Source organism: Phytophthora cinnamomi, assembly GCF_018691715.1.
Source record: "Phytophthora cinnamomi strain GKB4 chromosome Unknown Contig99, whole genome shotgun sequence".
NCBI lineage: Eukaryota > Oomycota > Peronosporomycetes > Peronosporales > Peronosporaceae > Phytophthora > Phytophthora cinnamomi.
Genome location: NW_027151032.1, coordinates 142,539 through 168,971, shown reverse-complemented (window position 1 = coordinate 168,971; position 26,433 = coordinate 142,539). Strand labels below are relative to the sequence as shown.

Genomic DNA, 26,433 nt, shown 5'->3' with positions numbered 1-26,433 from the left:
TCAGGTTTCACGGATTCACTAAAGTTACTGTCGGGGTTTCCCATAGGAGTCTTCCCACCAGGCAAGCTGGGGCAATTTCACAATCGACAGGGCGACAAGAACCTATTTGAACTCGTCGAGCTCGAGCCGTAGCTGATGGATGACCCATGGACGCACGAGATGCGTGTGTGCGAGGGGGGGGGGGGGGTCTTCTGTTACGGTAATTGGCATGCTTTATATATTGGAAAGCTTCTGAGTAGAGATCCAATACGAGGTCCGTTTGTGGTTGTTCGAGTTGGTCGTGTAGGCGGATCTAGGTTTCTTTTTGCCGGTTCCCACCGTGCTCGTGAGTTTCGAGTTGGAACTCAATTGGGTCTCAAGTTTGATCCCACACCAGACTCGGCTCACTCCGAATGGGATGTATAGTACAAGTGGCTGATGCAGGCTAGGTATTATAAACTTTTGAGTTGGTGGTGGAATTTTTGCCGCCACCAAATAAAAAAAAAACACAAACCGGGTTTAGCTTCAGAAAACCCTCAGTCGCTATACCATTCGAAGAAGACCTATCTGGCATGGAAATGCCGTTGTCCTACACCATTTCGGGGCAACCCGTAAATTAGGTCTAGCTAGGCTGCTCTGTTCGAATTAGTACTTTGCCTGCACGCTTACCTCCATTAGGAAAAAATATCAGTAAGTTTCAGGTCATGACAGCTCGGGACGCACGCACAGCTCAATTTCGCTACGTGCTGCGATCCGGGCTTGATTTGTTCAAAACCAGGAAACGCCACGTTTTAAAGGTACTCCCCCCCCCCCCCCAAAAAAAAAAAAAAAGAAAGAAAACACACCCACACACACCCTTGACAAGCCGGCACTGTGGGTCAGTGGCGATGCCAATACTACAGCAACCGTTATACTGAAACTACTCCTGGTAACGAGCTTCACCTTCGTGGTCAGCATTTACCCCCCCCCGCCCCCCTCGCACACACGCATCTCGTGCGTCCATGGGTCATCCATCAGCTACGGCTCGAGCTCGACGAGTTCAAATAGGTTCTTGTCGCCCTGTCGATTGTGGAATTGCCCCAGCTTGCCTGGTGGGAAGACTCCTATGGAAAACCCCGACAGTAACTTTAGTGAATCCGTGAAACCTGACCTGGCGCGGGAAACGTCACTTTCAGGCAGTTTTCAGTGCCCAGTCCATGCCCTCCGCGGGCCCCGGCAGATACGGCGCAAGTAATCTGCTGGTACTTACCATTATTAATCTGTTTAATCCCGGTTTAATTAACCCCATTCAAGTGTGCAGCAGCCCAGCCCCAAGGCTCAGCAGGCGCCGCTGCGCTGCTTACAGCCTCACCGCCTTGCCAGCCAGGAACGGACAATCGGAGCAGCCGTTGGCATCGACCGGCACGACGAGCTAAGAAAAACTCAGCGAACCGCGTCCCACTGGGCTCGAGATTCGAGAGAACCCTAATTCGCCATGCCAGCGCACCTTGAAGGTCTCCGATCGCCCGAAACCCGAGAGCGACTGCGATCGCGCGCCTGGCGAATCTCGCCTCCAAGACGACCATCCTCATCTGACCATCGCGAGCGTCGCCGCTGGTCCGCGGGTTCCGTATAACAGCGAACAGATTCGGCCGCGCGCGAGCAACAGCGCAGGACGAGGTCCCCGATGGTGGCCGAATCCTGCGCCGCTGCATTCATGGCGATATATGCACCTTTGCCCTCACAAAAGTGGACGAGGGCCTCCACCGCGTGGCGATGAGCCCAACCCAACTTCACCACCACCTGGCTCTCGTCGGATGCACCCGCCTCACCAACGGCTGCCTGCCCGACTCACTGACGCTGGCGGCCTGGCCACTAGATCACCACCTATAGGTGAAGAGGATCTCCACGGTCCATTCTCCAATCTGCCGTGCACCCGCGCAGCAAGCACTACCCAAAGCGAGCGAGTGAGCATACCCCTTGCCAACGCAATGGCCGAGGTCTCGCAGTCTCCGACCAACAAGCGCTTCGACGCGCTCAGCGCGCTCGACAACGCCAAGTTCTCCAAGGCCCACGTGAAGGCCATCCTCGTGGCCGGCTCGGGCTTCTTCGTGGACTCGTACGATAACTTCGTGATCGGCCTCATGGTGCCCATGATCGCCTACGAGTACTTCGGTAAGTCGAGCCTCACGTCGCGCGCCGACGGCTGGGTCAAGGCTGCCTCGTCCTACGGCAACGCCGTGGGCCAGATCTCCTTCGCCATCCTCGGCGACATCCTCGGTCGCAAGCGCATCTACGGCATCGAGCTCATGGTGCTCATCGGCGGCGCGCTGCTGTGCGCCTTCGCGTCGTGGCCCGTGAACGGTGAGGGCAACAACCTGCTCATCATGCTCAGCATCTGGCGCTTCGTGCTGGGCGTCGGCATCGGCGGAGACTACCCCGTGTCCGCGGTCATCACCAGCGAGTTCGCGTCGTCCAAGCGCCGCGGCACCATGATCGCCACCGTCTTCGCCATGCAGGGCTTCGGTATCATCGCGGGCGCCGTCATGGCCATCATCGTGCTGGCCGCCGCCAAGGACAGCATCCTCGACAACGGCGCGTCGTCGCTCGGCTACTGCTGGCGCACACTCGCCGCCTTCGGGGCGGTGCCGGCGCTGGCCGCCGTGTACTGGCGCCTCAAGATCCCGGAGACGCCGCGCTACGCCATGGACGTGCTCAAGGACGCCGAGGAAGGCGCGCGCGCCGCCACGCAGTTCCTGGCCTCCGACCAGCTCACCACCGACATGTACAGCCACGGCGACAGCAAGTCGGGCTTCTTCCAGAACTTCGCCTACTCGTTCCGCAACTACTTCAACAAGTGGGCCAACCTCAAGGTGCTCATCGGCTGTGCTGCGGCCTGGTTCTTCCTGGACATCGGCTACTACGGCACGTCGCTCAACACGTCCGTGGTGCTCGAGATCATCGGCTACGGCGCCGCCAAGTCCACGGGCAATCAGAAGATATACGACGACCTGTGGAACCGCTCCGTGGGCACGGCCATCATCAACCTGGCGGGCACGGTGCCCGGCTACTGGTTCACGGTCTACTTCGTGGACAAGTGGGGCCGCAAGCCCATCCAGTACATGGGTTTCTCGCTGCTCACGCTGCTCTTCCTCTTCATGGCCATCTTCCTCAACGAGCTCAAAACCAACAACACGGCCCTCTTCGTCGTCATGTACTCGTTCGCGCAGTTCTTCTTCAACTTCGGCCCCAACGCCACGACCTTCATCATCCCGGCCGAGGTCTTCCCCACGGCCGTGCGCTCGACGGGCCATGGCATCTCCGCCGCCTCGGGCAAGGTGGGCGCTATCATTGCGGCGCAGTGCTTCGCGGTCATCGCCAAGGGCTCGTTCGGCTTCAAGGGCGTGCTCTACATATTCGCGGCGTGCTGCTTCTTCGGGTTGTTGTTCTCGTTTTGGGTGCCCGAGACGAAGAATCTGACGCTGGAGGAGTTGAGCTCGCTGGACGAGGACGGCGTCGCGAAGGAAGACGGCGTGGACCCGAGCTACAAGGCAGTCCACACGCCGAACACCTCGGTGAATTGAAGTCGGTTGGTGAGTTGGGGTCACGAGGATGAAACGCGTTGTGGCTGGGGCGGTACTGGTCGCGTACACGATATGGACACGTCAATCCGATACGAGCAGCAGTGAGAGCTCTGCACTGCATTTTACAGTAACTAATGTATGTCGACGTTGGCCGGTGAGTTCGTTTGATTCAATAGTCCAGTGAGTGTCTGAGGTAAAAAGAATGATGCAATACAATAAATAATCAGTTTTTAAATAAAAATGTTTATTTCTTGATTTCGCTAACCACAATAAATTACTGCAATTGCGTTCAGTTTACTGACCATCCCTGCAGACTGGGGCGCGAACTGTTCGTCTTCAAAACAAAGTCATCTTCAACACCATAGGGTTGTCAGCATCATCGTGTAGGCGAGAGATGTGCGGATGCAATGCAGGACTGGGTGCTTATTGAAAAGTAGGGTACGGCTTTCGAATCGCTCAGCGAAGGTGTGTACAACGGGCTCGGTATATTGGTTGGTGTAGCAATAAATTTCCAATCATTAGAGTTTGTCTGCATACATTTCGGATTTAAGTGAAAAATCGAAATAAATTATTTGTACCGAAAATACAAATATATTTCCGTCTATATTTATTTTTGGACATCCCTGGTAGTGGTGTACGTTTGTGTGTGGGCTGGATATATCGAATGTCTTAACTAGCATAGTTTTTTTTGCTTCAGTTTTGGGGTCATCTAATTTCACATTGGCTTTGTGCTATTTGTGCGTGCGTACGACCATCTCTTGGGCGTCCGTGTTGCAGTTCAAGAGAAGCACCGATGTCGATAAACGCCGTTGTCCCTGATGGGTCATCTGTTTCCAATGTCGGACAGCAAGGTGTTAGGTCTCGGGCGGCGCAGATATTCAAGGGGGCACTACAGCTTCGAAGGTGCTTCAAAATGTCTCATCTCGGAAAATATTCCAGCGAGCGCGTCAAAAAGCTCAATTCATACTGCCAGAACACACCTCTTCTACGAGTAATTTTGGTCGAAGTGCTTATACCCTGGCCTGCGTTGCTGTTAGAGCTCGTGGCGGAATGTATCCCCTTGCAGAATCCAACTGACGGGTGGAAGAGAAACTATGGTGCATGGTGTCGGTTGTGGCTTGTAATCGCTGCCACTTCAGCTGGGTCTCTCTTCGAAGTTCGAGCATCAACCCCTGAGCTTACGTATGCGAAGATAGTTGGCATAACGATGGGCACCGCATGTGGTTCAACGTCAGTGATGATACTGGTAGCAAGTGTATGGATGTATCCAATCCCGTTTAGCATTTTCTTGAGTGGAATTTTGGGTGCACCCTTTCTCGTGGGTTTATTCATCATTTCAATCAAGATGGACGAACGAAACATTAATTCGAAGCTGGACAACAAACTCAACCAAAAGATGCTTCTGGTTGTCGCTCAATTGATACCAGCAGCAGTTTACCTCACCTTTTCTGTCGTCTTCACGAGGTCTACCCCGCATCTACGATTTGGACTTTTGTTATTACTACCAACGATAAAGCTTATTCTAAAACGCATGATTGCTCGTCTCGCTTCCAACGACAAAGAATCGATCCCGGCGGTGGTAGTGTTTTCGGTCGACGTGTTCGACGGATTGTACACCTCGATCTGTATGCAGTCGTCCGATTCGTGGGCGACAGCGTTGTTTATAATTGGGATGTCCTTCTTTTATACGATGAGCTGCGTGCTGGAGATCAATCGCGCCGCAAGAGCATTGCATAGTCTAGGTACAACGAATATATTGTTGCCGTGGCGGAAGCAACTCTCGAGTAGAATTTCGTTAGCCGGTTCGGCTCGATGTCGCACTGTGGCCAGAAATGCAAATTGCCAAGTACATGTACAAACTACTCCACCCGAGCAAAGCATCGAAGTTCCTAGGAGCGTCAACACCTCATACTCAGCCCAGCCTGCTTCTGTTAGCGAGATCAAGGCGTCAAAGCTACTATTCTATCTCGAGTACCAAGTGCTTAGCGCGTATATTAAAGGGGCTATTCCTCTGGTCTACGCCACCTATTTAATGATCCTAGTCAATCTTCCAAGCGCTCAGTTCTACCCGCATGCACGCGATCTTACACCCAGCCAACTGCAAACGACTGTCGGGAGCATCGTGGCATATGCGATAGTGGAGTTTTTATCGTTCGCATGGCTTCAGATTGTTGTGGAGAGAAAGCTCGGTTTCTCGCTGCTTTATCAACTAGCGTTCGTGCTGGAGACCGAGATGGAATTGATACAAGGTCGGTTGTTCGTATGGATTATCATTTTATTGCAGTTTTCATTGGTTCATTTCGGTACGTTGATACTCTGAAGTACAATATTGTAAAGTGTTGTAGCGTACCATACTTAAGTATGCGGTTGTCTGGTTTTAAGGTGCGGATTTTGGACTTCAGTTTAAACCTGCGGTTTCGACGTAGGTAGTGGTTTGCCAATGTAATACAGTTAACATGTAAACGAATAGCGTTGGATCATGCTTCAAACTTCTTCAAGTAGCAGCACTCCGTGCTTAATTCCTCTCGACAAGCTCTACTCAAGTATATTGTATCTCGCACAGTGTAGATGTGTTATACTACTTGAAGTACTACGTAGTCGCATTTGCATGTTTTCAGAGCACGTAAGAGGGTGCTATCTGATAACCACATTGCGAGCGACTCATGCGTTTGTGTACCTGATCGAGATTTACGCATGAGATCGATTCGTTCGGTCCGCCAAAAGGGAAGTCAAGAATCATACCCCCACTTGTAGACCGGCAATTTCAGCAGTAAAATTCGAAATATTATTCGTCTATAGATTGTGCTGTGCCCCTTGCTTTTCACTATTCGATGCCCGATTTCACATCAACAACAATTTCAGCGTAGCTCTCGGCCTCTTCTTCTCCTGGATCTCCCTCCGCGATCGTTGCGGGAATACCTGAAGGAGACGTTGGCATTGGATTACCAGAAGCCTTCGCTTGAGCACGCTTTTCCCACGTAGCAGCATTCTGCTGAACATTCGCGATCACGTCGTCGAAACCTGCGAGGGGAAGAACGTCGCGCGCGGCGGTATAAAGCGGGAGCACCACGAACTCAAGGAAGCCGATTTGGTTTTTTTCGAAGCGCTCTATACCCGTGCTTCGATCGCAAAGAGGTGAAATTGTCAATCCAAATTGCCGCTCGGTGTCGCCCTGCCGGTAAAACTCCTCAGCCACACGCTCTGACCATGTCAAGTGAAGAGGGAATGACTTCATGGCGTGACCAATATCTGCCATCATAATTAGAGTTTGCAGCACGAGCTCGTCGGGGAGAAGCAGACACGGAGAACCAACACTTTCCCTGACCTCGTCGCCGTTGATTGACAAGTCGGACGGTGTGGGATGCACTGCGTACAATTTGCTCTTGAGACGATTCACATGCGTGAGGTGACCACTAAGATCAGTAGCTAGCACCATCGAGATAATTTGCAAGCGGCTTTGTCGACGCAGGTCCGCCGGAAATGCCTCAAAGATATCGCAACCATCTTTCGTACAGATTTGAAATGCTTCCGCTAAGTGCATTCTTTCCAGCACGGAATCATCGGAGTATTTGATCGCGAGAGGTGCAGTTGTGGCTACAAGGAAGGCATTATTCACGCCAGGGTGGTTGACATCATGGACAGCAGCAGCCACGAGTGCTGAGAAGAGCTGAACAGGTGTCAATTTAGGTGCTTCGAGCTTTCGAAGGAAGTAATTCACATCCCACACGACTGAAGCTGCATGTCTGTGTTTGAGTGACATTAGATAGCAAGAAATGTAAGTACAGCGGTTCGTTAATTTTCGTGCAGTGTGACACGTACGTACAGTGCATTGTGATACGGGTTTTTAGCCTGGTAGCGAGCCTCAATCTCCTGAGCAAAATCGGTGACGCTCTCCACGCGTAGTGGTAGGGTAGCAAATACGCGATGGCTCTCCAGTGTCGAAAGTAGTAGTGTCGTTAGTGGTAATGTACACATGTGCGCAAATGCAAATAAATCCAGTTCTTCTGGTAAAGTGGAGAGTGCTAACACCGCGTCCGCTGTCCATACTTTTTGGTGACTTGCGTCGACAGCAGTATGAGGAGGGAGAAAGGTTTCGAGCAGTGTGATTACCGTCAGGCGAGAACCCGAAGACGTTCGCCGGAGGGATTTCGCTAAAAACGCCATAGGTGACTGAACTTGCTGCTGCTTTCCATCCGCACGACGTCGACGGTTGCGCTTTTCCTCAAGTAGGGATAGCCAACCTGTGTCAGCTTTTTCATTTGTACCGTTGGTGGTAGGCACACGACGTTGGCGCGACCACGTGTCAAGAAAGAGATCGTGCTCAGAAGTCAGCGTCTGCAATACGAAGTCTAGCTCGCTAGTAGCTTGATCATCGTCTTCAAGCTTATGACGAAGCTGACTCAAGCTTCTTAGCACATTTTCCATCCAACTTTCGCCGATAGCTGGCGGCTCACGGATTGGTTGCATCATACTTGGTCGAACCTTTTGTTTTTGCTGCTGCGGACGCCCAGAGGTAGCACTAGAGGAACGCGGTTCATCATCTCTGAGTCCATGTCCATGTCCGTGTCCAATTCCAACTGCATCAACATGACAACTGAGCTGCTGGTGCATTACAGAATTTTGTCGAGAAAGTTTGAGGTTCTCGAGCATGAGATGGCGTACGCGCAGGAACTTGTGGCGCATAGTGCGTTCTTCGCAATAAAGAGCGCGCCCAAGAAGAAATAAACTGCCGACGAAGAGGACAATCAGGTGCCATTGATGTCGAAGGTACCGCGAGCTACCGATGATCCACCCTCCAAGAGTCAAAACGGTACATACTGACAAAGCACAGTAAACGAGGAACTGGGCGTACCATGTCGTAGCAATAGCGCCTAGAAGTATCAGCAAGAAGAACAATGTCCGAGTGACATCGTGCGCTTTTTGAGCATCGTCCAGCTTCTCCAACAATACCGCGGCCTGCGGGTTAGTGTCCGTACTCTCAATACGCGGCTCATATGCAGCAAGTGGCAGGCCAATGACCAAGATAAGCATCAGCATGCTCAGTCCGAGAGCGAAGAGCATGAGTTGAAAGTTGGCTCGAAGCCTACCATCACTTCGTGATGCCCAAAGAAAAAGCCCCCAAAGCACGAGCAACAGTGCATTTCCGGCGACTGCGACGTAGACAAACGTCCAAGGAGTTCTGTCCTGTGCCTTGAGAGCAAAAACATCGTAGAAAACCGCGGCCTGTAGTGCCGTCGCCGAACCCAACGTGATGCCGCAGGCCCACCTGCTCGAATCGAGCGTAGACTCATTGTGGTAATTCTGGAAGCGCTTCTCCATGGCCGGATGCTCGAACCTCAGGGACCACCACCGCTGGTGCTGCACCCGTGACTCCACTTCTGCCAGAACGTCCAGCTCCATACGCAAATGTTGAGCCGACGCATTCGAGATGCGTGGGTTTCGTGACGACATTGCTAGCACTCACTTGTCGACAGATTAACAATAGCGTAATGCCCTGCTGGAATGAATCGAAATACCTGTAGACCTCAGAACGCCTTTTGTCTTCCTGCAGCAAAGACAACGTGAACACTGAAAATAGACAGGCAAACACGGCACAACGTCGGACAAGTAAGTCAGACTCACCACTGTTAGCTTTTTGGGTTGTTCTCGCTGAGATCGCGGCTGGACTGGGCTGGACTCTCCTCAAGTGAGCCTCCATCTGCAGGAGATTCTTACCACTGCGACTAAATAAACGACTGGCGACGAAATATGTCTGAGGGACCGCCTCACTCCGACGACTCCTGCAGTTTGAGGGTGAAGTTGGCCAGGTCGTCCTCCGAATATACGTCTTCGTCCTCATCAGTACTAGCGCTACTTTCCTGCGGTCCGTCCTTCGTGCCAACGCGAGGCTTGGCGGCCGCAAACAGCAGGACATTATCTTCTGAGACCGCACGATCATGACGTTGCTTCAACTGCTCCGCTCGCAATGCTGCGGGGGTTGGCGCCGCAGACTTAGCCGGCAACCGCGACGTCACACCGACCGGTGACCGAGCTGCTAAGGTAGCTGAAAGATTGGCTGACGCTCTTGATGACATGCTGGTGGCGCGGTGGAAACTACCTGAAAGCGTCAACGTCTCCAGATCTGACAGCAGGACAATTCCAGGGGCGCTACGCGTGCTTAGACTTGAATCGGTGGACGTTGTCCGAAGCTTGGATGTTGTGGCACGAAGGTCCAGTGTCGGTGTGTATGGCCGTACGTCCTCGTCCGATTCGTCGTCATCGTCGTCCGGGCCGCTGATGCTACGTTGACTACCAACACTACCGACGCTCCGTTGACTGCGATTACGCCTGGAGCCCGACACGGACGCTGTGGAGCGCATCTCCAAGTCTGGGTGTACTTGATCAATCTCCTCCTGCTCCAACTCCTGTTGTGCCGCGCCCCGTGTGGAACCACCATAACCCAGAGCTGTGGCCATGGAGGCCATTGATGCGGTCGAGAGATGTCGGGGTCTAGTAGTTCCGCCTCCAGCACGAGCCGTACTGAGGCCGTCGTCCGGGCCAAACTGCACGCAGAGTAGGCACTCACGCTTGTGTCCTCCACGTTGCTGTGGTCTCGCCGCCGTTACCATCGAACTGCCGAATCCGCTGCGTGTTCCATCCGCCGTGAAGTTAGTCGTTGCCAGAGGAGCATTCTTGACGCAGCACTTGGAGCAGACTGCAGACCCGCAGGAGCGGCACGTGTGGCGCTTCCGCAGCAGTGAGAACTGCGCCGAGCACACACTGCAGCACCGCGTCTCCTTCCGCCACGACGTGGACGAACGGATGCCAGCGTGGGCAGCATGGTCCTTCCACTGGTGCGTCAGCGTGCGCCGAGCACCCACGAGCAGCTCCGTGCAGAAGTCTCGGAACTCCACCCTGGACATGGCCGGAGTGCGGCCTGGTTCGGTCGGGACGTACACCGAGCAGGTGAGCGCCACCTTGCAGACCATCGGCTCCTGCGTCTCGACGACGTCGAACAGCCAGTCGCGGATGAAGAAGCGCGTGGCGCCCTGCACTCGCGCCTTGGCCAGCGGCTCAGCCGACACGCTGGACGCGTTGCTCAGCGCGTGCTCCGCCACGGAGCGACGATACACGAAGCCGCGCTGCCTCGGGTGGCCGTCCGCCGTGGTCTCGGTGCGTCTCGCGGCGTACTCGGCGAAGCAGCAGTCCATGACGTGCGCGCTGTGCTTTGAGAACTTGGCGGCCGTGTACTTGCGGCTCCAGCGCGGGAAGGCCGTGGTGTCCCCGTCCGTCTCGGACGTGACCGAGGACGACGTGGAGTGGCTCTTGAGCCGCGCGTTCGAGAGCAGCGCCGCGGCCTTGACGTCCCGCATGGTGTTGAGCGCGACCCAGTAGTTCTCGCGCGCGGACTCGCTGGCCAGGATGTCCAGCACCGTGTCCACGCAGCCGGGCACGCGCGTGATGCCGCGGAAGTCGTAGTCGCCGGGCACGTGCGCGGCGTCGGCCGTCGACGTCGTCGTCGGGTCTCCCGTGATGCTCATCCCGCGGCGCGACGTGGAGTTCAAGGACGAGAAGGACGACGACAGCGACCCGCCCAGCGGCGACGTGGACGCGTTGGCCATGGCCGCGTTGAGCGCGTCCTGCGGCTGCGTGATGCGCCGGTAGAGACACACGTCGCGCACCTGCTTGAACGCCATGTAGTGCTTGCGCGGGTCCTCGGCGCGCACGCGCGCCACCATCTTGTCGGCGTGGTCGCGCACGTACGGCAGCATGATGGAGGGCTGCGCGCCCTCGTTCGCCCAGAGCGCGGCGCCCGCGGCGTCCGCGGGGCTCACGACGGGGCTCGCGGCGCCGCCGCTGCTGGTGGCGCCCGTGGAGCTGCTGTGCGCCTGCTTGTCGCCGGCGCTGGGCAGCATGGCGGCGGCTTGGGGAATGAGCACGACGACGACGACACGCCCGGCGGCTGGAACGGCTGTCTGCACTTGCTCTCCAGAGACGGGCGGGCCAAAGCGCCAGTGAGGGCGGCACCGCGGCCGAGGCGAGTCGTCACCACGCAGTGCAAATGCTGCGCTCTATCCTCGGTGCTGACGCGCGGCCGGCGTCTCGGACGCCTCAGCGGCGGCAGGTGCGAGTGCTGGTCAGCGCCACCGGCCATGGAGGCGCGCAGTAATGTCATCACCAAGCGTGGCGGCGATGATGGCTCACCGCTCGAGGCGGACCCTGTCCTATTCGCAGCTGAACACGTGTTCGGGTGGGCCCCGGCTGCTGGAGAGCGGCAGCAGCAGCAGCGCGTAAGCAACGTAGCCAGCTCGTGCTAATAGGCTCGGCTTGTAGTGCCCGACCGCGAGGAGCTTGCTACCATCAAGGAGAGCGGCGTGGTATGGCCACCTCTGATCTCGCGCAGGCAGCTCCGCCAGTCATCTGATGCCGGATGCAGGTCGGCCCCGAGTCGACAGGGCGCATGGCCACAGCCGGCGGCGGCGGTGACCCGAGATGCCACTCTGCGACTGTGCAAGCTTCTTCACGGCGTCGTCGCCTCGACCTGACCAGTGCAGAAGAAGCTCGCAGTCTGGTTGCAGTTGACCGACCGTGCAGGACTGTTGCCAACAGTTCCCATCTTCACTGGTCTCGCGTCAAGACGGCAGTGCAGTGCATGCCGTCATCGCGCCGGCCGCACTGGCACCTCGCTGTGTGTATAGTCTCGCTTTCAATTGCCATTGCGGTGACACCTGTACAGGTAACCAAATGCTGTTCGTTGCATGTCTAGCATGGTCTCTATTATTTCTTGCACGCCGCAAAGCGATCACAGACCAAATTGGTTGACGTGGGGTCGAGCGCGCCGACAATGCCCAGCCGTGGTGCTGGAAGGTGCTGCTCGGTGGAGGAGAGAAGGGGCCTACGGCAATTCCCCGCGCGCCGCTGTTCTGTTTCGAGGTCGGTCCGCCCTCGATCGAGTCGAATGCTCCGTCGGTGTGTTAGTCGAGCTCATTAGCTCACCTTGTCCTTTTGTGGCGCGGCGTCGGCGTCCGCGTCGACGTCGTCCCCCGTTGCAGCGGGCTTGTCACTGTACCCGTAGAGCACTCGCGCCATGCGAGACGAGCTCGGTGACGCGCGCTGGAAGATGACGCCCAATGCGGCGGAGAACAGCACGAGCTGGCTCATTTGCACCGCTCTGGGCGGGACGCCCAGCGCCGCCACTATCCGAGCGGCCACGGTGCCAGTAGTGTACACGCCCACGGCCTTCATGACGCTGCCGCGTCGGTGCTCGTGCTCGGCCAGGAAGGCCAGCGTGGTGAGCGCGCCCGCCATCTTGACGGTCGCACGATGTCGCTCGCTCGGCGACAAGCACGAGAAGCCCAACGGCACCTGGTACAGCATTGTGAGGCAGCAACACGTGCGCAGATAGCGCACGACCAGCGGCCCGAGCGCCGGTCGTGGGCCCCACAGCCAGCGCTTGTACTTGGGGGCGAGCACCGACACGGCGTAAATGGGCACGTACAGTCGAATGGCGAACGCCATACCCTTGATGAAGTACGCGCGGTGGAACTGCGTGCAGGTGCGCCCGCGATGGAACACATCACAGCGCGAGACCAGCTTCCCGGACGGGATCTCGTCGCGCATGCGGCGCAGCACACTCGCCGGCAGCTGGCAGAAGCTGTCCAGCGCCGCCAACTGAGACTTGGCGATGGCGTCGCTCTGGTAGATCCAGGAGTCGATCAGCGGCCCGGCGGCCAACGCCCCCAGCGGGAGATCTACTCACACAGCCACGACGATACCATCAGCGCCAGCCTCAAGTGTCTTAGCGTGCGAGTGCCAAGCTGTCGGGCCTACCGATGTACTTGCTGTCAGCGAGTGACGTGAACTCGTTGATGAGGCTCAACGCCGCCTCAACCACTGCGTAGGAGACCACGACTGTCTTGCGCTCGTTATCCAGCATGACCAGCGCCACCGCTGCAGCTACTGCCGCCGCGTGGGATGCATTGGGGGTGCGTTCCCCGTTTTCAGCGGCGAATTTGCGGCCTGTCACCTCCAGCAGCCGGAAGACGCCCACGAAGCTCCCGAGCGATAGCGCCAGCGAACTCGGGGCCTTCAGTCGCCGAGCTAGTAGACTCTGTGCGGCGGTAAGCCCACCGCCGGTCACGAAGGCCCCTACCGCTGCGTGCTGCAAGACATCCATTCTTGAACTGAGACCGTCGGTTGCAAAGTGGTTCAGAAATGGGAATCAAAGAAAACGATTGTCAAAGAAAACGATTGGGCACAGTGTTCGGTGTAGGGGCCAGCTTCAACTAGCGTGTTATACATCTCGGCCACCGCAGCCAGAAGTCATGCCTATTCTGAAGTCGACGGGAACCGCTAGAACCGAATTCTACGCCTACATACATAAATGAAAGCAAGCGCATGTGTGAGCCAACTTTCTGTAAGCAACAGTATGTCCCCGAAGTCCAGTGCTCGAAAAAATATAATATAAATAAAATTATAGTATTATATTAACGAAATAACTTATTATTGGGAAATCGAGATTTCCGTAAAATACGAATTTGTAGCTATATTTAGTCGAAAATGACTGCCCTTACCGTATATAACTTGTTGATTCCGACAATATGTAAACTCCGACATCACATTTTGACCAGTGACGTTTAATCATATAGAAAAGCCAAACTAATATGTTCATTCCGATAAAATCCCAGAGCCAACAATTTCCGCGTGAGCCCGAGCGCACGCGTCTACCGGCCTGCCTGCATTAGAGTAGAGCTCATTTGGCAAGATGCCTCAGGGCGAAAGCCGCTTAGGGGGACGGGTGATCGCAAACGGCATTAGCACAAGAACACTTAGGTGACCTACGGTTTTCGTCTTGCTATCATCAACTCCTACGAAAGCGTCGGTATGCAACAGACACTCGACTCGTTCTTTCCGGGACTAGAGGGGACGGCCCTCGACACCAAGCGCAAGAGCGTCTACCTCTGCGTCAAGAAGAAGGACAAGATCATCACCATCGTAACAAGCCTTGTATTTCCCCAGCTAGTTGGTCAGATCGCTCTGCTCCGCTGCGTCCGTCCGACCGCAGGACTGGAAGTCAACTCCGCACTGGCCGACAGCAGCTAACCGAGCTACTGCGCCGGATCGCTCGTATACACGAACGGATCCAATTTATTAAAGAGGCTAGATTACTCAATAGTCCTCAGGTAGTTCGTAGTCACTAGCCCACGGCTAACAACCAGAACCGACCTCAATCAATACAAAGAGAGTTCACCCACCTCACGTGCGCTACTATCTCCACACTCGTTCATTCGTTCGTTCGTTCAACCACAGCCACACTCGCAATCACGCAGCTTCAACGTCCCCAGATCCCACGTCAAGTACGTACACGGCTAATGACGGACTTTGTGTCCACCACCCGCTGGCACCTCACGCCGCCTGAAACCCAGCTAACCGCTCAACTGCTCGTCCAGCTGCAACCACGGACTGCAGAGCACCAACGCTACCGTCCCTCGTTCGCCCAATGACTGCAGAGTACCTGTCGGCACTCCACCGTCCCTCGTTCTCGTTCAATGAGAGCTGTTACCCTCGTTCGTCGTCCAGCAGCTCGTCACAAAGCCGCCAATGTCGCACGTGCCACTCGTTTCCGTGCGAACAAGCTCTCAACTCCGGCCGCTTGTCTCCGCGCCTGCCAATTCTTAACTGGGCGGCCATCTCGCTGCCAAGATCGCGTTCGTGCGGTCGTCCGTGCTCGCCACCGCCTGGATCCAGCGACTCTCTGTCACGAACCCATGACAGCCATTCTCGTTGACCACGCTGGGCTCGTCGCCCAACTCGTTCGGCATGTCGCCGCTGTTCGTCTCCGCCGTCCAGCGACCCTCCGTCACTAACTCGTGCCAGCCGTTCTCGTAGACCATGCTGGGCTCGTCGCCCATGTGGTGTAGGAAACATCAGTTTTGTGGAGCACCCAAGTGGAACAGTGTACTAAATCCGCCTAAAAGCGGAATCGACGGTACTACTCGATTGGATGTGTACACTGTACCAGATAACCGAGTTCACCGGTCCAGAAGGCCCGCCAACTCGGCTACGTGGACGAGAGAGTGCCAAGAGCCAAGGACAAACCCGCCGCGCCAGGAGGAAGTGCACGGTGCAGTGGGTCTAACTTGACTCACTACTTTAGCTTACACGTTGCGCAACGTGTACGAGGAAGCGTAAGTACTTTGTAATTACTTAGGTTAATTATATTTGAATACACAAATATAAGTTCACTTAGATAAGACTCCAAGTAGCTAGTTTCAGGTAAAATGAGAACTGTATTGTTTGTAAATTGTTCTTCCTCCTAAATCTGCTAAAACCGTTTATCATCTATGAAAGGGTTGACAGCGGCTGGCTGTCAGAGCCCCGCTAATATGCATGACTCTGATTGGTAGAAAGATGCTGCTTTCTACCAATAGGATCTTTGGGTATGTGTGGACCACTCATTGTGGTGGCCCACTTCAATGTATCCATTGGTGTGTCTTACACCAAGGTGAGGAAGTATCCAAAACTTTTAACAGATAACCTATCTGTTAAATTCACAAGTGGCTTGCAGCCACTTGTGCGTGTAACCCCGTTACACCATCCCCCCTTAAGGTTAGACGCGCGGGGTCCCCGCACGTCAATCTTTGGAATTGACCACTCGTCAATTCTCCGCTTTGGAGAAGAAATCCGCGCTCATTCAACGATGAGCGCGCCTCAGAAGAAGACCTCGAAGTCGGTGGGGAGTCATCTCTCCATCGACGACTACTTCGAACGCCAGAAGGCGAAGTATGCCGACGTCGTCGACTTCGACGACGACGATGAAGATAAGGAGGGCGAGGAGGACTCGCCCTCTAAGCGCAAAGACTCAGTGTCGAGCGAATCGCTCGACCCTCATGCCAAGAACATTCGCCCGCGTGAAGGGGACGAATCGGACGCTTCGAGCTCGAAGCGTTCGCGAACTGAGAGCGATACCCCACTCGCTTCTGCTGGGGCTCTCAGTACTCCGCGCGCTGCTGCTGCAGCACGTGATTACAAAACTCAAGGCTCACCGCGCGCTGCGCCTGCAGTGCGCGATCCGTGGATGGCGTCGGCGTCCGAGATCTTGGACCGGTATGGGAACTCGGTACCTCCGAATGAGGTGCCGCTGTACGTATGCAGCGCCATCAAAGATGACGCTGTGGCTGCCGAGCTGCACTTTGATGCGGAAACGCATCAAAGGCGCGATTATTACATCGGGCTCTTTCATGAGCTCCGATGGGTTCAAAGCAAGTAGACATCTTCTCGCAGCAAAGTACCCGAATGGCAGGCACTTTGTCAAAGCTGGAACGCCTTTGTTGAAAACTTCAACAAGAGGCCGAGTGCTTACCGTGATCGGATTAAGCAAGCGCGTGGTCGCTTCGAGACGTACTCGAAGCGTGGAAAGTTGGAGCAACTCCACGTTGCTGCGGAGGAGGCAAATGTGCCGTGCGCTGTGCCCGAGGGCTTTCAGTGCACGAAGTGCTTCCCAGGCGCGGTCCGCTTGAGCGACCGCGACCTGAACGGGTACACGTCGTTCCGTGTGCCCGAGAGTCTTAAAGAGCTCCGTGCTAAGTTCTTAGCACGTGAGGGTTCGGACGCTAGCGATGATCGCAGCGCTCGTATTACTTCCGCTGTGCCAGCGCGTACTGCTCCTCGTACGCCCTCACCATTTCCGGAACGTCCTCCAGCAAGACGTTCCGCGGCTCCCATGTATCTTGATGGGGAGGAAATCCTCTCCAACATGGTCAACAATCCGCTCAACAATCCAGCGGGTTGAGCCGCGGGCGTCACGGATCGGCGGTGGCGGGGGTGGGAACACGCCCCGGGTATGATCAGCCCCGGGCTGATCAGTATGCACCTCTCCACGACCGGGTAACCGCCGTGGAGTGTCTTCAGGGCGCTGAGTTCGCCGCCCTGAAACAGGAGTTGGCGAACCAGAAGGCCAAGTCGCGGCGGTCTCGCAGACCGCCTCGAATATCCAGGTCGAGCTGGGGACACAGATGAAGGGGTTGCTCCAGCGCGTCCGCGCGCTGAAGGAGAGGCTGCTCGTCGCCGAGGCCAAGTCCTCCGCTTCTGCCTCGGCTCCTGCTGAGGCTTCGGGTCAGCCGAGCTAGATGGCTCGTGCTGCAGGTATGGCTTCAGCCGTGCGACGTAAAAGGTCGGATGGAGGTGCATGCTAGACGGTATGTCTAGTGTGTATGCGTTGCCGTGCCGTGCCAACACAGTGAACGGCCCGATGAAGCGATAAGCAAGCTTGCTTGCTCCGAAATCCGAAACTGCATGTTTAGGCAGGTTTTGCGTACCTAACAAAACCAATGAACTAACGTTGAATTCATTTGTGTTGCCTCTGCCCACATTGTCTGCGTTCAGCTTCTGTTTGTCAACAGAAGCTGCTATTGCGTCTTGGACAAACCGAATCACGGCTTGTCTTTTGGTGACGAAACTGATTGCATCCGAGCTGAAGTCATTCAGCTCGCTCTCCGCTAGAGGCCCTGCCTCTGCGTGGTTCTTCGCGGTGTCTGCGCCCTGCGCAGACCCGTGGTCTTTGTTATTGTTGTTGGGGGAGTCTGCGCCCTGCGCAGACTCATGCGTTTTCTTCGTTGTTGCAGCTGACACTGTGCAAGTGTCAGTGGTTTTCTGCGGCTGCTGTATTGCAGTCGTAGATCCTCCCCCACTTAAAGTGGGAGCCATCACTCCGAGCAAACTCGGTAGACGTGGATACCGCATGGCATTCACGTAGAACGGTGTATGCCCGGTCGAGGCATGCACTGAGTTATTGATGGCAAACTCTGCCATCGATAAGAACTCGCTCCAGTATTGGAACGAGTGAGCGTAGCTCTACAACATATCGACGAGCACGCGATTCACGCGCTCGGTTTGACCGTCCGTCTGCGGATGATCCGCAGTCGACATTGAAAGCTGGCTCCCAAGAAGTGTAAACACTTCTTGCCACAGGTGCACTGTGAAGCCCGGGTCTCTGTCCGACACGATGTCGGTCGGCATGCCATGGTGTTTGAACACCATGTCGACGAACAGATGGGCCGTCTGCTTTGCGGTCACCTCTGGCGGCACCGCAGCAAGATGTACCATCTTGCTGCAGCGGTCGACGAAGACCACAACACCGGTATTCCCTCCGCTGTCCGGGGGAAGACCAAAGATGAAGTCCAAAGATATGGATTTCCAACACTCCGACGGAGTCGGTAGTGATTGTAAAGGAGCCTGCGCAAACGGCGCAGGCTTTACGCGTTGGCATACCTCGCAAGCACGGACGTACTTGCGCAACCACTTATACTGGTGGTGCCAGTAGAAGTCGCGCGTGAGAAGGACGTATGTCTTCTCACGTCCGAGATGTCCCGCAGTCAGGGCATCATGATATTCGTACATGATCCTGAGTCGCAGGTCATGGTCATTCGGCACGACAACGCGATCCGCGTTGTCGTCGACTGCATTGTAAAGCAGTAGTCCGTCGTGCGCACGAAAGCGGTGTGCACGCGCTCGAAGGTGCTTGGGCAGCTTCTGACGGGACTTGTCAGAAGGCGCTGTGCCATAGGCCAGCAAGAGCTTCGCGTCCGCGTCGTGCGCGTACGCGGCCTTCACATCATCCAACAGAGATGATGTGGGTTTGCTCGATCGCATGGCGTCAATGGCATTGACGTCAACAGCTTCTGCATAGTCCGGCCGACGTGATAACGCGTCGGCCACTACATTCAATCTTCCGGGTTTGTATTCGACCCGGAAGTTATACTCCGCAAAGAATGAGAGCCATCTCGCCATTCTTTGTGATATGTGTGGCGACTTCACTGCGGTGCGCAGTGAAGCATGGTCGGTGTAGACCACAAATGGTCTACTTCCAAGCAAATACACTCGGAACTTTGCGAGCGCGTACTTCACGGCAAGGAGTTCCTTGTCATGCACCGGATAGTTGCGCTCAGCTGGCTTCAGCTGACGCGATTGGTAGTAGACGACACGATCACGGCCCACGTGATCGTGCTGCATCAATGCGCATCCGATTGCGAAGTCGGATGCGTCACACACGACGTGAAATGCGCGATATTGGTCAGCCGCGGCCAAGATCGGCGCCTCAGTCAAGCCCCGCTTGCCCGCATCGAATGTCTTTTGGCAATCGGATGTCCAATTCCACATAACTTCTTCTTAAGAAGCTGTGACAGCGGGCGCATCTTGCCCGCATAATCCTCCACGTACTTGCACAAGTACGTGGCCAAGCCAAGGAACTGCCTCAGTTCCTTGACACTTGAAGGCGTTGGCCATTCATTGATCACCCTGACCTTTTCCGGGTCAGGGCGAACGCCATTCTTTCCGACGAGACACCCGAGGACGGGTATCTCGCTCGCCCCGAAGATACACTTCTTCAGGTTCGCGTAGAGCTTATGCTTTCGCATAAGCTCAAGTAGCTTCCGGAGATGCACCCTGTGCATTTCTACGTCGGTCTTTCCGTCCACAGCCCGGCTGTGGATGAATACATCATCGAAGTAGCTCGGCGCGAAGTCGTGCACCGAGCGCAACAAGTGTGTCACGCACCTGTTGAAGGTCGCAGGGGCGTTCTTAAGCCCCTGCGGCATTACCAGCCATTCCCAGAGCATGCCGCTTGGCGTACTCACTGCCATGAGAGGGATATCGCTCTCACGCATTACGATATGATAGAATCCGTCCCGTAAGTCGAGCGCACTGTAAACGGTGCTCCCGGCCATCAAATCGATGATAACATCTTTTCGCGGTATCGGTGTCTGCGCCGGTACCGTCGCATCGTTCAGCTTGTTATACGCATGAACGATGCGCCATCCGCCCTGTGGCTTTTTGACACAGAACGTCGGAGCACTGTGCGGGGACTTTGATTCCCGCACCTGTCCTGATTTGCGACGACTTTCAAAGAAGTCGTCGATTGCTTTTACTTGCTCTCGCGGCAGTGGCCACTGCCGCGTGACACAGTACTTCGTGCCCGGCACGAGATCAATCTCGTGCTGAATGCCCTTATCCTGCGGAAGCTCCGCAGGAATCTCTTCCGGGAGTACGTCTTTGTACTCCCTCAATAATGCGTAATAGGGACTCGACTTCAGCGAGTTCCAGCCTTGTTCCTCGAAGCGCTCTCGCTTCGTCTTCGCACTGAGAGTGTCTTCACTCTCAGTGGTACTTCTCATGAAAAGCTGCCTCAGCTCTTCGCTCTCGCTCTCCGTTCTTTCGATGTTCGAAAGAACGCAGACCTGCTCGATGTGTCCATCGTGCAAGTCGCGTGTGAAGCGCTTCCAGCTCATGGCTGGAAGCGAAGTCAACTCCGACGCCCTTGTCGGAGGATTAGCGAGTTCCTTTTCCTGATACTGGAATCCAGTATCGGTACGCGTCAAGACGCTTAGCGTCTCAACGCCCGGCGTCACTGCCTCAGTCTGCCCAGCAGACTGCTCTTGTTGCGTCTCGGTCCCGGACCGAGACTTGCGCAGCGTTTTCCGCTTGCGACGTCTTCTTGTTGTGCGGAGCCCGGCTCCGCACAGTTGTTCTTCTGGTCCAGGCCCGGCCGTGGACAGTTGTTCGCCGGCGGACCCTGTCCGCGGGCGCGCGGTATCAAGCCCGGCTTGACCACATGTTCCTTCGTGCAGCCCGGCTGCACGGTAATGTGTCCCTTCGCCGGCAGACCCTGTCTGCGGGCACGCGATATCAAGCCCGGCTTGATCGCATGGCGCTTCGTCGTGCAGCCCGGCTGCACGACAGCATGCAAATTGCGTCAGTGCGGTACGTTTGCAACCGTCCGCACTGTTTGCAGCGTCAACTCCCGGAGTTGACACGCCTTCGTCACCTCGACGCCATTCATTGGCGGAGCCCCTCATGACCGAGGGTGCGTCGGCTCCCGGAGCCGACGCGTCGTCGTCGACCTGACCGCTTCGGGTCAGGGACTGTCCCTTACACGCTTGAACGTGGGTGTTGGTTCCCGGAACCAACACATCTTTTGCTTCCGACGTCGGCAGCATTGCCGACGTGGGTCTCGCTTGTGTGCGCCCTCGCGCACTTCTTGGACACTCCGGGACAGCAGCATTAAGCGCTGTCTCGACTGGTGAGCCGCGCGCACCTGCTGGTGCGTGCGCTGCGGTAACAGGGCCATCGCTCTCTGTTCCGCTGTCGCGTCCGAAGCGCACGAGCGTGCGCTTCTTCCAGTCTATCACCGGATCATGCCGTGCAAGCCACGGCATGCCCATTACTACGTCGAACTTATCGTCCAGGTCCAGGACGATAAAGTGTTCGACAAACACTCGTTGTTTGTACACGAAGCGCACGTTCACGACACGCTTCTCGGTCTTCACGATGGCACCTGTTGCCAGTCGGCACGCGTGACTGCATTACCAGTAGGGCGCCCCGCGCCTACTGGTTGTTCGCGTGTTTTGCTGGTCCGCGGCGATGCCTAGCATCGCCACGACAGCCACCTCCAGGGGGCATGGGAGCTGTACACTCCCGTGCAAAGTGACCGATCCTTCCGCAACGGAAGCATCGCACGTTACCTCCCTGCTGCTGGTAACCAGCAGTTGTCGCGTTCGAGAGGTCCATTGGTTCCTGATCTCCCGTCCTCGCTACCGGGCGAGGTTGCGGCCTCGGTACGTTTACATGGAGTTTAGCCTGCCGCAGGCTAAACTCTTCTTGCATGGCAAGAGTGATTGCAGCTTCGAGAGTGCTCGGGTACTCTCGGAAGAGATAGGTCTTCACGGGCCCATCTCTAAGTCCCTTCATGAACGTGACGACCTTGGTCGCATCGTCAATCGGGTTAGTCACGATATTTGATACCAAATATCGTGCGCGCTGCGCGTCAGCATGGACGTCATGCTTACCCTGCTGAAGGTCGAGGAACTCTGCCCTCGACCGGAACTCGTTTTGCGGGGGCTCAAACGCTTGTCTGAGCTCCTCTTTGAATACTTCGTACGTGCTGAAGCACGTAGGATCGGAGAGTCGGCGTCCATACGCCCAACTCCTTGCGCGTCCGCCAAGGCAGGACATGGCGAACGCGACCTTCGACAGCGGGTCGACGATGCGTCGAGCCGCTATGGCTGTGTCGAGCTCGACAAGCCATCGGAGGAGAGGCTCGCCCTCCCTTCCCACGTATTTACTTACGCTCAACTTTAATGATTGAGCACGCGGTGTCGTCCCTGACGACGCCGTCACTGAGGAAGCAGCATCCGCGGCTCCTTCATGATGAAGCCCAGAGCAACACCATGTTGCTCCGTCGGCGATAGCGTACGCAGCATCGTGGCTATCGCCGCTTCTCCAATGACTGTTGACAGTCGTTGGAGGGCCTCCCACTATGGGTCAGACAGGTGGGGGCAGTCAGCGCGTGCAGCATGCGTTGCAGGCGTGTTGGAGCTCTCCATGCGCACCTCCGTGCTCACGTGGTTCTCGGCTCCGCGTTCGTACACCGCGTACGAACGTCAAGCAGTCGGTCGTTGGACGGACTACAAAGTGCTACCAGGTGTAGTGGGCCTACTTTGGCTCACTACTTTAGCTTACACGTTGCGCAGCGTATATGAGGAAGCGTAAGTACTTAGTAAGTACTTAGGTTAATTATATTTGAATCCACAAATATAAGTTAAGTAAGAAAGGATTCCAAGTGACTTAGATTAGGTAAAATGAGAACTGTATTGTTTGTAAATTGTTCTTCCTCCTAAATCTGCTAAAACTGTTTATCATCTATAAAAGGTGTAACGGGGTTACACGAGACTACAAAGCACGAGCTGGCGACTTGCTCTCTGCATGTCCACGTGCGCACCCCCACCCGGATCTGTCCTTGTTGCGTTTCGGAAGCCGGGTGTGAGACGCTTTGTTGAGTGGCCGAAGCTTGGCCGCTATCTTGCTGTCGCTGGAGAGCATCTATTAATCATATTACCACAATATAGTGCCAAATACGCAGCACGGACGATTCAAACGTTTCTATCTCACCGAGGTTCATTCCCCCCAAGTGCTTCATCAGTTCTTCTTCACCAACGAAGTATCCTGACCACGAACGCCGGTCGTCTTTGTCTTCCCCGGAATGACATACGTGAAGTCATCCGAGAGATCCGTGGATTTGCTGGATTTCCAAGCGAGCTTGATGAGTTCCCTCTACCTCGCTTGAAACGCCATTTGAACTTGAGTCGGCGATTCTGAAACTGAGGGAGGGAAATGTGTGGCGGCCAACGGTTAATCTACATAAATACACGTGTGATAAGCAAGCACGGGTTATGCCCTTATCTTCTTATATTAGACAGTCTCTATGCACAGAGGTATTTTATCTTCAAAGCTGGGAGGGAAAGGGGATACTACCTAGCCCTCATTGACTTAAAGTTTGTATGGGACCATACAAACTTTAAGTCGAAAAAGCCTAACGTGAGCCGGTACACGTTGAGGTTTTGCTGATATCAGGTACGGTCCACGTTCTCGCGTTCAAGGGGTTAAAAAAATTGACGGTACTGTTCCAGGTAAACACCTATTCAGTATTATTCCTATTTATCGCGGCCGACTAGTTCAATAGGCTGTTCATTGGTTGAAATCGTATAGTACAGTACATCGTCTGTCCAATCTATAAAGTAATATATATGTATATATATTCGCTTTGAATTACCTGTGAGAGCCACTTTCCTATTGTCGGTGGCTGCCCCGCCAGCAACACGACGCGTGGGGCAAGTACGAGTTCACGTGCGAGTACAAGTACAAGGGCGAGGTCACGACGGCGGCTATGGCGTCTTGGGTCGGCGCGGCGCCGTGGTAGTCATGACGGCTGAGCCTTCCAGTGTGGAGCCTGTGTCTGTGGTGTAGCAGCTCGCCCTGGTGGTGCGGTTGGCATTGTCAGTGGCGTCGACACGACCTACATGTGGGCAGCCGGCAGGCCTTCGCCGGCACCGACGGGTTGGGCGAGTACAAGCGCAAGTGCGAGGTCGCGACGGCAAGCGATAACCTGTTGGGTCGGGAGCAAAGCTGTGGTAGCCATAACAGCTGAGTCGTCCAGCATTGGATTTCTGTCAGCGGTGTAGCTGCTCGCTCTGGCAGCACCGCCATTGCGCTGCCAGCAGTGTCGCGAACATCTAGTGTGATGCACGCTACGTGACATTCTTAAATTACGAAGTCTTCGTTATTTATGAACCAATAAATCTATCTGCAATAATACGATTGGTAGTAACAAAATACCATAACTCTTAACCCTTTAGCAATGCCACGTATGGTAGAGGTACTTACGGATATGTACTAGAACCAATTACCTTTCGACATTTGAACTTTCAAGCCAATTAGGTCACGGTGTAAGTGGTCAGTATACCTCTATCTATCACTTGCGGCTTCATTCCGATTTGCCGACTGCAGGACGAAGATGTCTCTCTCCTCCAGCTACTAATTATACGGGTGGTGCGGTCAGGTACCGTGCGCGTGGGCAGTGTGCGAGGCATCAATGAAGGAGAGCGCGACGAGAATGCGAAGCAACGGCTCTATTGGCCCTAATCGACGTCGACACAAGGCGCTCCACAAGGCGCTCACTCGCGTGTTCGTCTACCTCCAGTCAGGGAGAATGAAAGGTCAATTGCCTGTTTGAACGTTTTGCTTTGGTGGCTGGCCATAGTGCTGTCGCTGATTTTGGGTCGATGTTGATTTCTGGTCGGGATAGTGTATTGTATAGCGACGATAGAAGTGACGGGAACACTTCGGCGTAGCGCTCAGCTGGTGTGCTTCGTGTTGTATTGCCAGACCCATTATCCCACACGGATAGGATGTGCAATGTAGGCCAGCCAACAACAGCATAGAACCGAATGCCGTGTTTAGGGGCGGGTCGCAGTAAAACAAAAGAGGTCGCAGAAAGAGAATCCGCCAATCAAACGACCCTTCACCTCGTTTTGCATGTACACTCCCAACAAGAGGTAGCAGAGGTCTTTTGGTCTCTTTTTCTGCTATACACACGTATTGACAGATCTATCGTAACATGTGTCATTCTCTCTCGTCATGAATCCAGGCGACACGACTCTGGCATGCGCAGCGGCCTCGATATGTGTGCTTGCCGTCGTCGTCTCCGACAAACGCACGTGGCCCGAGCCTCCGCAACACCAGTACACCGTGCCGCGAGCTGACTGGGATATGATTCGGTCCCAGCAAGTCTTTTCCGTGGGCTGGTTTCGACGGTATATACGCTGCACTCGTGATGCATTTGAGGAGAATGCCGCCGCGTTTCGAGTAGCTGGGCCACCGTTCTACCTCCGCTGGGAAGCAACGCAGAGGTGGACATTTCCACACGAGTTGCGATCGCTATGAATTATCTAGCACACGGAGGCTCCATGTACAAGGCAGCTGAGCTAGTTGGCCATGGGAAAACGATTGCAGTGATGTCTATCCACCAAGTGCTTGCAGTGATGGAGACCTGGGTCGAGAGGACCATCACGCCACCGACGCGGGCGTCTGACTGGGAACTGATTTGCAGTGAGTTTGAGCACGACAGTGGCATGCCGGGTGTTGTTGGGGCTGTGGACGGGTGCCTAATACGAGTATAACGTTTTGCGGACTATGACGGCTGGTACTGCCGTCGCGGGTATCCGGCATTTAACATGATGGGTGTCGTAGACCACCGCCAGCGATTCAAGGCATATTCGCTACGCAACGGAGCTCAAAACGACAAATCCGTATTTAATCGATCAATTTTCGCCCGCGAGATGCTCGATACATTTCCCCCTGGAACGCACCTCGTTGGAGACGCAGGTTATCAACTTCTCACTAATGTATTGACCCCGTATCCGATCCTCGCGGAGATGATCCGAGCCAAGCGTTTGTATAATTTGGTGCACAGTCGAACACGTATTGCGGTGGAGCAGTCGTTTGGAAGGCTCAAAGGCAAGTTTAGAGTGTTCAAATCGGATCTGTCACTACAAACGCCTACAGACATGGCGTTGATCAT

At 55.2% G+C, this 26,433-nt stretch overlaps 5 protein-coding genes across 5 annotated transcripts; 1 reads left to right on the top strand and 4 right to left on the bottom strand.

Annotated features, from left to right (window-relative positions):
* Window positions 1–1,949: 1,949 nt before the first annotated feature.
* Window positions 1,950–3,542, top strand: IUM83_08387 (Phosphate:H+ symporter; the record flags this gene model as incomplete). Its single annotated transcript, XM_067932759.1, has 1 exon — window positions 1,950–3,542. The coding sequence occupies one exon, from the start codon at window positions 1,950–1,952 to the stop codon at window positions 3,540–3,542; it is 1,593 nt and encodes a 530-aa protein (XP_067783378.1).
* A 2,824-nt stretch (window positions 3,543–6,366) lies between these two features.
* Window positions 6,367–6,978, bottom strand: IUM83_08386 (3'5'-cyclic nucleotide phosphodiesterase; the record flags this gene model as incomplete). The annotated part of the gene is made up of 1 exon (XM_067932758.1): window positions 6,367–6,978. One exon carries the CDS (start codon window positions 6,976–6,978, stop codon window positions 6,367–6,369), a length of 612 nt encoding a protein of 203 aa, XP_067783379.1.
* A 2,329-nt stretch (window positions 6,979–9,307) lies between these two features.
* On the bottom strand, window positions 9,308–11,437 carry IUM83_08385 (Zinc finger, RING/FYVE/PHD-type; the record flags this gene model as incomplete). The annotated part of the gene is made up of 2 exons (XM_067932757.1): window positions 9,308–10,084; window positions 10,148–11,437. 2 exons carry the CDS (start codon window positions 11,435–11,437, stop codon window positions 9,308–9,310), a joined length of 2,067 nt encoding a protein of 688 aa, XP_067783461.1.
* Window positions 11,438–12,509: 1,072 nt separating this feature from the next.
* On the bottom strand, window positions 12,510–13,823 carry IUM83_08384 (uncharacterized protein; the record flags this gene model as incomplete). Its single annotated transcript, XM_067932756.1, has 3 exons — window positions 12,510–13,273; window positions 13,353–13,705; window positions 13,813–13,823. 3 exons carry the CDS (start codon window positions 13,821–13,823, stop codon window positions 12,510–12,512), a joined length of 1,128 nt encoding a protein of 375 aa, XP_067783462.1.
* Window positions 13,824–15,196: 1,373 nt separating this feature from the next.
* Window positions 15,197–15,433, bottom strand: IUM83_08383 (uncharacterized protein; the record flags this gene model as incomplete). The annotated part of the gene is made up of 1 exon (XM_067932755.1): window positions 15,197–15,433. One exon carries the CDS (start codon window positions 15,431–15,433, stop codon window positions 15,197–15,199), a length of 237 nt encoding a protein of 78 aa, XP_067783376.1.
* Window positions 15,434–26,433: the final 11,000 nt, after the last annotated feature.